This window comes from Zootoca vivipara, chromosome 11 (assembly GCF_965207765.1).
Source record: "Zootoca vivipara chromosome 11, rZooViv2.hap1.1, whole genome shotgun sequence".
NCBI lineage: Eukaryota > Metazoa > Chordata > Lepidosauria > Squamata > Lacertidae > Zootoca > Zootoca vivipara.
The window spans coordinates 32,645,035-32,660,997 of record NC_142594.1 but is presented as its reverse complement, the minus strand read 5'-3'; the positions used below and the strand labels follow the sequence as shown (position 1 = coordinate 32,660,997).

The 15,963-nt window shown below is 38.6% G+C and overlaps 1 protein-coding gene across 15 annotated transcripts in view; it reads left to right on the top strand.

The window, feature by feature from the left end:
* AKAP9 (A-kinase anchoring protein 9) overlaps positions 1 to 15,963 on the top strand; it is a 105,996-nt gene that overhangs the window by 13,939 nt on the left and 76,094 nt on the right. For 2 of the 15 annotated variants that reach the window (XM_035129718.3, XM_035129715.3), the window contains exons 2-5: positions 4,447 to 4,701; positions 9,832 to 9,876; positions 14,513 to 14,566; positions 14,936 to 15,106. In XM_035129718.3, the coding sequence (XP_034985609.3) occupies positions 4,447 to 4,701; positions 9,832 to 9,876; positions 14,513 to 14,566; positions 14,936 to 15,106 (525 nt within the window). Of the gene's footprint in view, positions 1 to 3,091; positions 3,434 to 4,446; positions 4,702 to 9,831; positions 9,877 to 14,512; positions 14,567 to 14,935; positions 15,107 to 15,963 lie in introns of those variants that run through there. The other 13 variants (XM_088653605.1, XM_035129720.3, XM_088653609.1 and 10 more) reach the window with 11 other exon arrangements.

Below are 15,963 nucleotides of genomic sequence, written 5' to 3'. Positions count from 1 at the left end.
GTGGAAGTAAACTTGCTGGTCACCTCCAAACTCTGTGGAAGGAGCAGTGGATGGAGTGTGTGAGCCTGGTGCTTTGCATAGGCTTGTTCAGGCTCATCCACATAGCACCAAACCATGGTTCAGCATTATGTGCAAATGTGGCCTCACTCTCCCTGTCAGCAGTGGAGTACAACTGCAGGTGCATAATGGGTAATGTAGTAATCTAATTAGATTGGGCCCAAACTTTTTTAAAATGCCATTTGACTTTAAAATAGCTAATTTACAGCTTTTTAATTTTTTTGTAATGCTCTAGAAATATTACCCTACCGATGGGAGTGTTGGCGACACCAGTATAAATATGTCTAACAGAGGAAGGGGAAGAGGCTGGAGAAGGGGAGAGGACACAGCTGAAGGACCTTTTCCTGTTCTGCCCATTAGATTCCAAAGGCAATTGTCCAGTGCTTGAATAAATCATTGATACTTGGTTATATGAGCACTGATGCAGATAAATAATTCTATTGTCATTGGCTTAAAGATACAACATGCTATTATGCTAACAATTTACTCCTGTTCATTTGCATTTGAGGAATAAGGCTGTGTACACTCCTATTTAACCTGCTGCCAGTGAAGCAGGGTCCACACGACATTAGCCACAATCCATATCTATCCAGTATCTGTCCTGTGGTTTCCTATAAAATATTGCGTTTTGATGTGTTTTTCCGCGAACCTGCTTTGATCTGAATTGAGAAAATGAACGGGTCTAGCCAGTAATGTATACACAGACATAGTTTGTGTTGCTGTTGAAGCAAATTATCAACCCCATGCTGAATGGAAACTGAACGCTGCTCAGGCAGGGGCTTAAAGTGGTTAAATGTCCAGCAGATGAGTTGTGCCAACTGGACTTGCACCTGTTCCTCACAGCAGACATGAAGTGAAATAATTGCCCAAGCAGTGCTAGGACTGTCGGTAATTTTTCTTGTGACAAGACGCTGGCATACTTAGTGACATTTCTGATTAACCTGGTGTGTGCCACGTTATAAATTGTGACATGTTATATTCAATATATCACTATTTGTATTGATTCAAGCACATTGCAAACATCTTTCATATTTAGTCTAAAAACATTATAACGTCTTGGTGATATTTGCTCTTTATGTATTGTGGAATATTATTAATAATCGATTCACAAGGCTGAATTAAATTGATTGCCCAAGCAACGGCATTCTTTGGGATACTATTTAGCTTCACTGAATTCGTTTAAATTTTAATTCCTACTCAGATGCTCTTGAATAGTATATGTGGAAAGGCAGTGAGGTCACACACACCATCCCTCCAACCTGGACTTTCCTCTGTTGAGTAGAAAGCTCTGAAGGGGGATTGTAACTGCATTTGACTGAACACTGTTACTGGCCTCCCTGCAATCAGGAACGCTTCATGATTGATGCTTCAGATAGTCAAGGACTCTGCATTCAGCTAAACATACTGACAATACCCTCCTAGATCTTCCTGCTCAGTGTGGGATGGTTTGGGTGGAAGGGATGAGGCCAGCGTATGCAAATCCTGCAGCCCCTCCTGAGAAACTATTTAAGAACACCTGAATAGTGCTGTAATATAGAAAAAATATCAATAAAAGAAATACCATTTTAGGCACGTCCAGTTGATGCATGACCACTGGCAGGCGGGTCCTTTTGAACCCAGAAGAGGGAGGAATGAGCCGAGGGTGAGGTGGAATGGGGTGGAGCAGGCTTATGCACACTCCACTGACACACATGTTGACCATGGAAGTGGAGAGTTGCCTGTACTTGACATATTAGAAATTCGTACCAAAGACGCAACTCCTTTACAAATTGTAATACATGCATTTTTAGTTGTTCATACTTTTTTCTTCTGACTAAAACTCAGTTGGTAAGACTTGAGAAAGCAGAACGCAATCTAAATATATGAAGATTCATAGGAGATTTGACTATTGCTTTAGTGTCTGAATAGTGTTGTGTAATTAGAATCAAATACACAGTGTCTTTTGATTCTGATATTATTCCATAATGGAATATATTACTGTTCCAATAAGTTCTTTCAGTTAAATGGTTAAGATGTAGTTAAATTGATATTCATGTAGTCTTGGGTTCAAAAAGCTTGCTTTTTAGGCATGCCCAGTCAGATTTTTCACTCTCTCCCCCTTTAAGCCACAGGCATTTGCATCATATGGCAAACTGCTCTTGCATATCCCCTCAGTTTTAGAAATGCTTTATCATGTGGCATGAAGAACTGCTGTTTGTGAAACATAATCCTGTTGCTCGTTTGGGCACATGGAACTAGTTGTGCAGTTCACTGGCTCCCAGCCACTGTAAACGTTTCAGAAACGTCTTTCAGAAGGGTCTTTTACAGGATCTCCTTTGTTGACAAGCACCGAATATTTCATCAACATGATACATTTCCCTGTCCTTTTTTGACATGCAGATCGCCATGCTCATACATAATTTAATGATAAACTGATTTTTTTAAAAAACAATATCTATTTAGATGTGATGTGTAAAACAAATGCCACACATTCAAAATTTTATAGTTTCTTACCAAAAAAACCCCATTATGGTCACTCATCAAAGTATTCAGTGAGTAAGAAGCAACTCCTCCTCCCTCCTTTGTTTCTGTTCATTGATTGCAGTTACGGAATATATTTCTGTATGGACAAAAAAAAAATCACACTGTAATCCATAGGATTTTTTAATGCATGTAAGTGGGCAGATTTGCAGCTTTAAGTAAGTGTTGTATGTCAATATGGGCTGTGTAAAAGGCTAATGGAACTGAAAGCCATTCTTTCCTCTGCTAAGAAGATCAGGCTCTTGCGCTTTCTATTGTTTACCCGAACTTGATGGGGATAGCAACAAATTAATTGGATAGTTGGAGAATCTCTAGTCAATGTGAGGTGTTGCATTTTTTTGTTTTGTTGGGATACTAATTAAATATTTACTTTCCTGAGCTTTTTTTTTATAAAAAAAGTTTGTTAATTTAAAAGTAGGAAAGGCTATGTTAATTGGGTAAGCTAATTAAGCAGGCAAAGGAGAGCAGGAGGGAGGCAAGTGCTAAATACGTGGGTGAACATTTTTGGCTCAGCAAATCTCAAGGTCTTTCTGTGAGTGGAGCCAGGAGCAGGAGCCATACGCTGGGTTGTCAGCAGTCTCATCGAGAACCAGAGACTGCAAAGTCCTGCTGGGGAAATGAAATATCTGTACTTGGAAGGACAAAAGTAGCTACATGCTGTGGCTGATTTGCAAGTACTGTTTCTCTTTTGCTAGTGGTATTTTCTGCTAGTTTGAGGTTGGCTGATATTTGGAAGAAACAGCTCATGTTCCAGCATACAGCAACTGGGATCTTTTTTTGTCAAAAGTCTGAATCCTTTTTTTCATCCAGTTGGGTGTTGCGAAGAGCTTGAATGGACACCTGGCTTTCTGGACTGGTGAATATAATGAGTACAGCATTCTTGTATTGTATAATCTGCTAATATTGTTTCTTGATATCTGTTTTCCAAAAGGAGCAATACGTTTGCATTTGTTAATATACGAAATAGGTGTTTGCTTCTCTGTGTAATTTTATTACGTACAAAATAACATGGTTTGTCACAAAAAAGGCTTCTTAAGGAAAAAATTGATGTTGAATAGTTTATGGGGTTTTTAATATTTAATGCAAAGTAGGAAATTTGTTATTCTCCTACTGGAGCCTATATTTGGTTCCTGCTAAGAAAAATGTATTGTATTGGTTTAGTTGTGAAAATCCATTTCTATCTCATTAAAAGTGTTAAGCTGTGCAAAAGGTATTGACTTACAGTATTTGAATAGCTTACGTACTAATTGGTTTTCAGCTGTTCTTTGTCTGACTCACCTGCGACTTTATGTTCATAGGCATGTTTTGCTACAAGGTAGGGAGTCTGGTCATTTGCTTGCTGCCTTCTGTGACACAATTATGGGATTCCCTTTGATGCTGTGAATTAAGAGGGATTTTATTATTTTAACATTATGACCTATTTTTAAAAGTTGCATTTTAAACTAACAAAATGACTTCATAGGATGTTACTAAGTTGATTTTAAAAAGTGTGAGTTTGTGGAAAGGGAGAACAAAGCAAAAGAACATCACATGGTTTTAGGGCTCAAAATAATATGCCTTTAAATGCAAGTTTACTGGTTTTTAGTTTTTTCTAAGTAGGTGCATCACTGGCTAGTGTGAAGTCTGCAAGATATATATATTCATCTGATCGTGCTTCATGTTGATGTGCTGATCATATTACACGTTGGAGTTGTGATGATGATTTCATATTTTCTCTCCAGAGATACTGTAGTATGTAGAGCGTTCTAACATTAAGCTTTGTTTTCACCTGCAATGATTCTGAAGGTTTATGTAGAGCACTACCAATCAATGTCATTTGCAATAAAGAAGACAACTTTCACTCTTAACAGGATTTTCTTTTGTGTTCAGCTTGCACAGTTTAGACAAAGGAAAGCACACTCTGATGGACAGCATGCACCCAAGAAGCAGAAGAAAAAGAAAAAGGTATCAAGCACCAAAGATGAAGAATTGGTACAAGAAGGTCTGGATATTGACCAGTCTCAAGGAGAAGATGCATCCACACACAGCTGTCAAAGAGGAGCAGCTGCTGCGTCTGACTTTGCCATTGTGAGGACTTTGCACAGTGATGAATTGATCAAGCATGATCAAATGTATACCACAGAAGTAAGTGTTTCTGAGATTAGAAAAACTTATTTTTATTACCATGCATTTTAAAGTCAGAATGAGGAGGCCCCCTCTTTGTTCCACAATAATGCTCAGTGGTGAAACTTTGCATTTGAATGTGTTCATTAATGTAGTTTCCCATGCACATTTAAAAAACTAAGCACTATTTGTGACACTTACATTTTTCTGTACTTACAACTATAAATAAATTTCTAATTAATTTGTAAAGGAGGGAAACTGAATGGTTTATGAAGTGCTGATAAATAATCTGCATTCCATTAGACGGAAAATAACTTTAGAGCATAAAAGCATGTAACTGTTTGAAGATTATTCCATGACCTATGCAAAAGAATCATTGATCATAGACTAGTTTGGTATTTGGGGTTCCATTTGTAGCGTTTCATCATGCAGTGTTCTACATGGTCATATCCTCCAACATCTTGAGTCCCCAAACTGGGACTTGTGTCTTCCAATGTGATATTACTGAACCCAAAAGACATACTTTTTCCATAGTGAGATATCTGTACAAAGTCACGTGAGATCATGACACCCAAGATGGCCACCGTACTCTTGCGTGAAGAAATTGGATGTCCTGTTTTGTCCTGGGCAATTCCAGGGTATGCACTGTTATTCATTTGAAATGATGCTGGTAGACAGGCAATCTCCTTGCTGTATAAAATATCTCTCAGAAGGCCTCTATAGATCATCAAGGCTTATGCAAACACTCCTCCACCAATGTACTTGTCTAAGAGGCAAAGAAGGCTGCCTATATACATGGAAAGTCAAGGAGTCAGCCAAGTAACTAGTTACCAGGAATATAATTAAATATAAACTTTAGATGATAAAGCTTCATCATGTTGTTCTCATATTCAGGTTTTTCATAGTAGTCTTTGAGGAGGATGACATTGAGATATGCAGATTCTCATTATGAAATTTCCAATTCTCATGAAACATAGGCTCTGTGTGAAGATCTGCTGCTGTCTATGTTGCCAATCGGGTAACACATCTATTAATTTTCATTTATGCTTTGCCCAGTCTAATGATAGAATTCCTGGAGCAGACTGCCACTTATATCACATGAATTATGAATTTTAGAATATTTCAAATATGGAGCGTTCAGATTATTCATTATTATTGTGCAAGCTAAGAATGCTTGTGCTAATTCTTCAAGAAGTGTTGCTACTATAAAGTGTAATTTGCACTCACTCATTTTTATTTTCTGACTTTCACTTTAGAACTTGTCTCTACTGTCAGATATTGTAATCATACACTTAACATCCTTTGAGATGCTATGTATAGGGAAATTTAGTACCTCTTCAGGAAAGAGTTTGAGAGTATTATCAGTGTTCTCATCTATCTATCAGTAGAGTGATATGAGTTGACCTCAAAGAGCTCTTCTGTATAATCTTCTTGAGATGAAGCCAGTTCCAATGTCACAGTCTGGGAAAATGAGAGACATGCAATGGATGTTCTGGGCTGATGTTTGGGTTTGTGAATGGATATGAAACTAGGCCTCTTAAAAGAAAGGAATAATGTAGCACAGCTTGTGTTCTTTTGGACTGTCTCATCCTAACCCAAATATGCAGACAACTCAGTGATTGGGATTCAAATACCGACTGTACCAAGAGTTTGGGAATGGTCAAGTACCATATCTTCCCATATGAACCAATGGACCCTGCAGTCATCATCGAGGTCCTTTGTGTGCCTCCACGAGAGGTCTGGAGGGTGGGAACACAAGAACAGGCCTTTTCTGTGGTGGCTCCCCGCTCAGGGAGGCTTCTTCCCAGGGAGGCTTGCCTGGTGCTTTTTTTACGTATCTTTAGGCACCCAGGCAAAAATAATGATGATAATCAGTGAAATTTCTAATTCTTTTTTCAACCTAGGAAGCTTGGTTATAGCTTCATGGAACTCAAGGGGCAGGATAAAACAAAAGAACAGAAGTAATGAAAAGCACTGATATATTAGGCCCATGCAGTGTGTATTTTATCACAGTAAAACAGAATAGGAAGAAAGCCTCAGGTAGCTAGATTTCCCTGAGTAATGTAGTGGACTGGCACCTTATATGTACAGTACATACCTAACCATGCATGTATTAGATGACAGCATAATAACATCCTTTAAAAATATACTTTTACATTTTCTTTAGCACAGGCTTTTTGAGAGAAATTACCTATCTCTGAGTAATTGTTCTTACTTACCGTAAGGCTACAGAGGTAGGACAAAGTGAACATCTTTTTAAAAGGATAAATGATACAGCAAAAAGTTGCTTCACTTCGATTTTAGTAAATCTGTAAAATGAAGATTTGTAAGGCAGTCTTTGGGTTTTGCCTGTCCTTTCACCCTTTATTACTTTTTAAGCACAGTATTATGTAAAGCTCAAATCAAGAGGACTGGCACAAAAAGTGATTATATTGTTTTCTTCTTTTAAATATCCAGTTGTTTCTTGCCTCCCGAAAGTTCTGCCTTTCCTTTTAGCACTGGACACCATCAGCTACCCCAAAACATAGGAAAGATAAGAAAATAATAATAGGAGGAGTTCAAATGTCAGGAGGTAATTTTACATTGAAAGCAGATTCCCATATACCACTTTTGTTTAAAAAAAAGTTTGTCATGAAGCCGGGCTAGAGTTAGAGAAGCACACATTGAAGAAGGAAGGGTTAGAGCACCACAGTACATTGCAATTTCCTCTTGAGTTAGCACACTTGGTCACACAGTTATTTGGATCTCAATCTCTGTGTTTATCTAATGGAATAAATCTAATTTGACCTGTTTGGCTAGGGTTTTAATGTTCAGTTATATTTCTTGGCAGAGCAAATAGTCAGTTGTAGCCAAGCATTATGCCTGAAAGTTGACCTATTTTATTTTTTTAGAACATTTAAAACCAATAATGTGGTTCTCCGTGAGTCTTGCAATTAGGTTCTATGCTTTTACAGAATGTCCTCAGAAAGTTATAATGTTTTGCTTAGGGAGCTGGCACTCTCATGTAGAGAAGATGAGTTATACTGTATACATGCCCCAAGAGATGGGGTAAGTGCCTTTTTGCTCACTTATTTTCTGACTGTCTTACAACCAACATTGCTGGGAACTTTCTTCAAGAGTTTTCTTTTTGGGGTTCTTCAAATTCCTACCTTGCCAGCATTCCTTTTAGTCAGGGAGACCTTTTCATAACTTTCTAGGTTGTGTAGTGTATCTGTTGTCTATTTTCTCAAAGTTATTTCACTCTTTCCACCTGGCTATGCACTTAAAAAAAACCAAACTAAGATGGCCTACACAAAGAACATACCGGGTAGATCTCTAATTATCTAGGAATGAACTTTAGAAGTTGTCTCTGTAATAGCCTTAGTGAGTGAGTGGAATGAAACTTCTTCTGAGGCTTTAAGACCAGCTTCTGCTCATTATGACTCCTGCACACTTATCCATAATTTACTTTTTGGCGTTTCTAAGTTGGGTTTCCTCCCAGCAAAAATTAAAGTAAAATAAAACCTGAAAACAGTACAAATGCAGCATTAAAATAAATGGCAGCAGAGGGAAGCTGTAGTGCCAGTGTTAATTTCAGTAACCAAACAGAACTGATCATCAAAGAGAATAAGGACACTGCACAGAAATTGGTTCTTTCTGCAGTTTTAATGCATGGGAGGAGCCACTGGAGCTGGACAAGGACCTGTTCCTTGTGGCTGTCTAGCAGATGAGGTTTGACTGGCTGGGTCCAGAGCATGGGCAATGCTTCACTGCATGATGGGATGAACCACTCCTCAAGAAATTGATCCTGGGCGCCTTGCATTGGAATAACTGCAAATATTCCCCTTTTGGAGAAGGTGGGCCAGAGAATTGTGGTGGGGCAGCTAGCTACAAGCATTCTTGGGTGACACAGATTATTTAGATCCATTTCCAAACTGGGTTCAGGCCTTGCCATAGGACTGAGATGACCCATGGTCACCCTGATGGTTGCCCTAAAGCAGTGGCCCTTTACAGAAAGAAGGATGGGCGATGTGACCTTGCTCCTACTTCTTGTGCTCTCTACGGCTTTCAGTCCTGGACTGGTTCCATGGACTGGGAACTGGGACTGAGTCGAGGATTCACACCTAAGGGACTGTGAGTCGAGGAAGTAGCATTGGGAGAGTGCTTTTCAACTACCTAGAAGTTATGCTGTGGCATGTTGCAGAGCACATTCATCCCCAATGACAATAACGTTGGGAGTGGTCATTAGGAGTTTGGGAACAAAGTACCGTCAATACACAGATGACACTCATCTCTGTTTCTGTCGCATCTGAATCGGGAGATGTGCAGGCCCTGGGCCACAGTAGTGGGGTGGATGAGGGGAAATAAGTTGAGATTGAATCCTGGCAAGATAGAGGCGTCGTGGGTGAATGGTAAGAATTTGTCAATTGCTTATTCTGGACAGGGATGCTTTTGCTTTGAAGTAGCAGGAGCAGATAAAGAGTTTGGGATGTGTTTCGGATTCAGCTTTGTTATTGGAGGCCCAGATGGCTAGAAGCACCTTCTACCAGCTTCTCCCAGTTCCTGGACTGGGAGAGCTTGACCACAACAATTTAGGCATTGGGGACTGACTTTGTGGGGATTGCCTTGCACTTAACCCTGCACTTAGAGAGGTGTGTGTGTGTGTGTGTGTGTGTGTAGACACACACACACACGTGCCAGTTCCAAATGGTGTGTGGATTTGGAAGAATCAGTGGAACAAAAGAACTAATTGCTATAATCACCATTTAATTAGAGCCTACATAACATATTTTCCACAGAGAGCAACAAAGGTCTGTGTACCCAGTTTTCTTTAGATTTGGTATCCCTACTGTAAAGGACCTTAATTTTTGTACAGCACATTGTTAATTCTAGGTGCTCTTAGCAATAATAAATGGTGCTTGTTGATGCCTCTTGAAGTAATGACTGTTGCAGTTCCTTCTCGTGTGTTTTGAGTACTACAGAGTGAAAAGGGAGGATAAAGATTTGGTGCCTGCGGCGGGGGGGGGGGGATTTCTCTTGAGACGTAGTGGTGTTTGTTATGCTTTTCACTCCGTTTGAAATACTTTCTGGAATCATATAAATAAAAGGATTCGGTTGTTTGAAATGGGTGTGTTTATTTTTGTCCTTTTATTTTTTTTTATCTTCTTTTAGCTGGAAAGTGAGATTTCCACTACAGCGGATGATTATAGCTCTGAGGTAAGAGCAAAATTGATGCTTCATGTGCTGGAGTGGGTTTTTATACTTGACTGTTTTTTGTGTTTAAAGACAACAGTAAAATATTTAGTAACATTTTGTGTTTTTTTAATGTTGTAAATGATACATTAATGTTTGCTGTGTGGTTGAATACTTACTGGTCCCAGACTATATGAGAGAAAGTGAGTCATCTAAAATCTTTATAATTGAAATGTAACGGTTGTGCTTTTTAAGTTCTCTGTTCTGCAAGTATGGTGGGTATGTAAAAATAAGAAATTAGAACCATGCTGAAATTTGAAAAGGAAATGTTTGTATGACAGCTTGTTGGTTACTGTTGCACCCTGTTATTTCATTATACTTTTTAGTGTTCTGGATATCTCATTATTTCTTTTCTATAGCAGATTAAATGGCAAGGTGAGTAAGCTGAAATTAATAACAGCAAAGTTTTTTGGTGAGAAAATGTCTATGAAGGAAACACTCAGCATGAGCAAGACTATAGTGCCAATATTTATTTGCATACTTGGTCAGCAACTCTGTTCAGTTGCCCATGGAAAAGTCTGTCTGTGTTCAGTGCATATATACAGAGAAATGTAATGTTTCCGATCTCTATAACTATAGTTAAGAGATTAGAATGGGTTGTGGGCTTGCACATTTCCTCCCATCATCTCTTGCTAACCATGATGTAGTGTTACGGCTGCAATGATGCTTCTAGTTTTGTATATATCTTAGGTGTTTTATGTATAATGAGCTTCTGATTTATTTAAGTTAAATATATTTAGTTATGACTACCAAATGAACCATTTTCACTTAACAGCTATTCTGTCTTGTTTCATGTACATACTGTGCATATTAAGTGAGAAATATACAGGCTGTGTGTCTGTCTGTGGCAAGCACCAGCAGAGAATAGCAGTGGCTGTCCCATTGTCAAAGAGGCTTTATTTTGTCTCTGTCGTGGCAGTAGTCTAGCGCCTGTACTGGCTTGGTGCCAGTACATCATTGCTTGGAAGAAGCCCCAGGCAAGTGCAGACTATGGAAGATTGCTCCCAAACAACTAAATCAAGTGGAGTAAAAAATCCAGATATTCTCACAGAACACTTAGCAGGAGTAGAAAACTCCTAGTAATTATTGCAATTTGATGATGATCACAAATGTGTAGTTCAAACACGTGTAGTTCAAACACAGCTAAGGTTTTCAGAGGATACTTGCTTCAAAGTTTCTAATCTTAATAATAACAACAACTACATCCCAACTCCAACTCCCTAGATCTGCTTCCTCTACTCCCAGATCTATCTCCAATACAAGGTGTGCTTGAAGACTATATATTTGTGTTTTTACAATTCCCAGAACCTGAATATTTTTTTTGTAAATGGCAGAGATTTAAGATAAGCCATGCATGTGCATGTGTCAATAAAGTTTGCAGGATTTCACATTATATTAAACCTATCCCCCTATACTAGTATTCGTTTACAGAATGTGCTACCATCCTATAAAAAGGGGGTGGAAAACCTATGGCCTTGCAGTTGTTGCTGAACTCTTTAATTTTCATCAGTCCCAGGCTGCTTAACCAATAGTCGGTTATGAAAGCTGTAGTCTAGCCAGATCTGAAAGACTACAGGTTTCCCATCTCTGCTGTAGAACTATAAAATAGGATAATGTTTATATATATATATATATAAAGTTTATCTTCCCATTTTCCTTGTGTTGTGAACCCTAAGCCAGTGAACTGTTACAGAATTCATGTTCATTTGTTGGCTGTCGGCAGGAAGCCTCCAGAACACAAGCCATCCCAAAGCTCACAAAAAGGAAAAAAAAACAGCTTTATTCCAATATCAGCTACTCATAAAGCTTGATTTAGGCTGTAATTCTATACCTGCTTAACCTGGATTAAGTCCTACTGAACTCAGTGAGGATTATTTATGAGTAGACATGTATAGAATTGCACTGTTTGACAGTTGCATGCCTTGAGCAGTTTTGTTTCTGCAATTGAAAAACACAAAAGTGAATATATTTTTGTACTGATTTCATATAGCCATTGTAACAAAACAGGTGATTCCCCCCCTGATAAATTATTACTTCTACATGGTTTAAATGGATCCTACCTGGGAGAATCTAGAATGACAGAAGTTGAATTTTTTAAAAAGAAAAATATTATCTGCTTAATTACTGGAGTCATGACAAATGTAAAATAATTATTGGAGCCCATGCTTGCTACCAAATAACCCAGCAAGAGCGCGTTTTGTGAGTTTCCTAGAGAGAATCATTTGGAGAATTTACAGCTTCAAGTAAGACTTTTACTGTGTTGACATGGGACTAGTTGCTGTTTAAAATTGTGGTATGCTTTCAGAATTTTAGGAGATTGATACATTTTGGGGGCCAGTTATTTACTTAATTTAAAGTAAAAATGAGATACTGACCTCTTGTGGTAGAAGGTGTTACAGTTGTACCTTGGAAGCTGAACGGAATCTTCGGAAACTAAGAGGCGGCTTCCGATTGGCTGCAGGAAGTTCCGGCAGCAAATTGGAAGCTGTGCCAGACTTTTGGGTTCCAAATAACGTTCGCAAACCAGAACACTCACTTCCGAGTTTGCAGCGTTCGGGAGCCAAAATGTTTGACTCGCAAGGCGTTTGTCAACTAAGGTACGACTGTACTATATTTCATACGTTGAATTGTTTTGTTGCTTTTAAGTCTTGAGCATATATCTTATTGTATGCTGGATGATATGGTTGCCATACGTCCGGAATTTCCTGGACATATCCAGAATACTGTTGTCGGAAGAAGCAGCATCCTGATGGAAAGGGGGGAGTCCAAAAAAATCCAGACGTATGGCAACCAATGTTGGCAGTGTCTTTTTTGTCAACTTCCTTAAAAATAGCTCAAAAACATCATTTTTTGTGATTTTGCCAAAAAAGCACAACAACTTTGCCCCCCCCAAAAAAGCTTAACAAATTTTGTATTGGGTTTTCATTTTTTGAAATATGGCAACCCTATATAAAGGAAATACGTTTCAAGCACATTTGCCTTAAACTTTTAACTTTCTGTTGTGCATCTATAAGAAACATGCAAAACCGTACTGAGAATCACACAGCAGGCTTCCTCATGGGAAAGGTAGTGATAGTTTAGGTGGGCTATGGGAGCCTAGGCATCCACATTGCAGTTTAGGAGCACTTTGTATCCAGAGGCCCCATTTGAACCATACATTTAAAGCAGCATTATACCACTTTAAGCTTTCAGGCTCCCCAGCCCCAAATAATCCTGGGAACCATAGTTTGTTAGGGGTGCTGAGAGTTATTAGGAGACCTCCTGTTTCCTTTCACTGAGCTACAATTCCAGAGTTAGCACATAGGGCAAGTTTCAAGCACCCTCCTGCACAGTCGGAAAGTGTTTTTTGAATTCTTGAGGAGAGGAAGAGGCAAAAATGCCTCCCAAAGGCATCACTTTGCAGCACATGGTAGCCCACTCTGGATAACCTCAATATTGGGACAAGTTTCTGGATGGGAATGTAGCATCTACTTGCACTGGTCTGGATCCCAACCGCCCTGAGACCTGCGGGTATAGGGCGGTATATAAATTCAATAATAATAATATAAGATGGACTTAGGGTAATATGGGAGGATGGAATTCGCATATGAGATGAAAAGGATGGGGAATGTAGTATGCTCTGTCCTGATAGGGAACTCTTTTATATATTGTACCTTGGAGAGTTTTTTAGAATTGGTACCGGTATCTCACATGCTGCAAGAGGTTTAATGCTCTGCTATATTCAAACCACCAGTTTATTTTCAGTAGTGCTTAATAATTCACATGCTTTATGTGTGCCTTTACACCGCGGCGAAAATCTCCAGTACAAAATTGTTAAGTAAAACAAAGTTTTAAGTTGGAACTAGATGACCTGGAATAATAATGGACTAGTTCAGACAAATTCTGCAGCTCTTTTTATTGATGTTATTGACTTCTGTGTTTTGCTGTTCAGTGCTGTAAACATAGAAGTTAGATTGCAGGTTCCTATAGTTTAATAGCGTTCTTTCCTCAGCCCAGAGTCTGCCTTTCTGGGAGCGAATTATTTGTTTATTTACTTAGCTTTTATTTATTTTGTAACATTTGTACACTGCTTGATTGCAGAAAAAAACTCAAAGCAGTTTACTAGAAAGGTAAAACAATGAAATTATCACTTAAATTTTTACAGCAAAAAGTTAAAACAACAAAAGACTGTAACAAATTGAAACTCATCAACTTTCTAAACATCTGTGTAGGTTTGTCTAAATAAGAAAAAGCTGCTACATGGCAAATTGGTATGTAAATCTGAACACTGGATTTGGAACCCTATAAATATACAAAGTGTTTATCTGAACTGGTTCAGATTTTTTTTTATGGAAAACATGCTATGGAAAATGGCAGTGTTCTTTGTTATATCTTACTGTCCCAAAAGCTATGGACTTACTGGCTGTATTTGCATAATTTGAGGGAGGAATAAAATCAGGCAAAGCTAGAATCTGGGGCTGTAATCCTGTGTATGTTTGCTGAGGAATACCGGTAAGCCCCTTTGAATTCCATGGGACTTAATTGTGAGTAAATATGTGCAGGGTTTCATTGTAAGTTACAATTTAAATTTATAATGCATCTAGAAATTCTTTTTATACAGGTAAATGGTTGCAGTTTTTTGACAAGAGCAGAGGTACCTGCAGACTTTATTAGGGTATAGTATTTAAAATTAAATCATGGCACTCAATACTAAACATACTTGATGCTTTGCTTTGGGAAATGTATCAGGGTTGCTAACAGAAATTCATTTGCTTGCATGCCATAAAAGTTTACTACCGTATGTAGTTTATACATGTATGCTATTGCTTCTTCAATGATCTTTGGAAGACAAAATTCAGTTTATAACTGATGTCACAGCAGTACTGTATTGTTACTGCTCTTCTGGAGCAAATTATACTAACAAAATAGGTTTCCATAGCAATGTGCTAAAGTGCTATCTGATGAGAAGGAAATGTTTTAAGTATCCTCACCTTGAACAAATTTTATAAAATGCTGAGACGCTAAGGAACTTGGATTGGTTTAGGAAGAAGAATTTGGATTTGGAGAGAATTATTCTGAGCTTGGGATACAGCATTCTATAGCACGACTGGAGATGATGGAGAATGAATTGGCTGGAAAACAGCAAGAGATTGAAGAGCTAAACAGAGAGCTAGAAGAAATGAGGGCAGCATATGGTACAGAAGCATTGCAACAGGTATAATTACCTTACGTTGCTTTCTGCATGCTTTGTGGCCATACACATAGTCCTTCAGCATTGCCTGTCATAATGCAAAGGCATTGAATGTGAGAGAGAAGAATGTCAGTGGTGTCCATGTTCATTATCATTTTGCTTTATGAAAGAATACCATATGTCGTAACGCTTGCTACCTTTTTTGGTTTTGTGCTCATGAGTTTTGCTCTTGGCTCTGTGAGTTATAGCAGTAGAAACATTGGCCCTCTATTGAAAAGACATGGGGTCATGTGTCCCACCCACCCCCAAATCATGCAGCCTATTTCTGGTTTGTTTGTTTTTAAAGGACAATGCCAAAATAGTACTTGTTCCTCCTATTAAACAAGAAGAACCTTGTTACCCGAGTTGTATTACAAACAGAATGAAATCACCTGCCTAGTTCTTATGTAAGCAAAATGACTGCTAAAATTGTGTCTGCACCATATTATTACAGGTTCTCTGTATGTGATGTATATATGTGACTATAGTCCACATCGGTTTCTCATCCATCCCTGTCCACGGTAAAGATGGAGGTGACCATGGGAACAGCATGGCTGAGCAATCTGCCCAGTCATGGAATTTTTGTGCAACCATGCTGGAACACAATTTGAGCCAGCCATGGAGATTCACTGCTGGGTAATTTGCAGGCACGCCATGTACATTTAGATAACGTATGTGTGTGTCAATGGGCAATGTGCACATGTGCATCTGATGTATAGATGTAGATGTATAGAGTGGCTGGGGCAACCCAGTCGTACGGGCGGTGTACAAAAAATAAATTATTATAAATTATGATTTGGCCTTTGGCATGGTGCTTCTGTGCATCAGCTGAAGAGGACAGT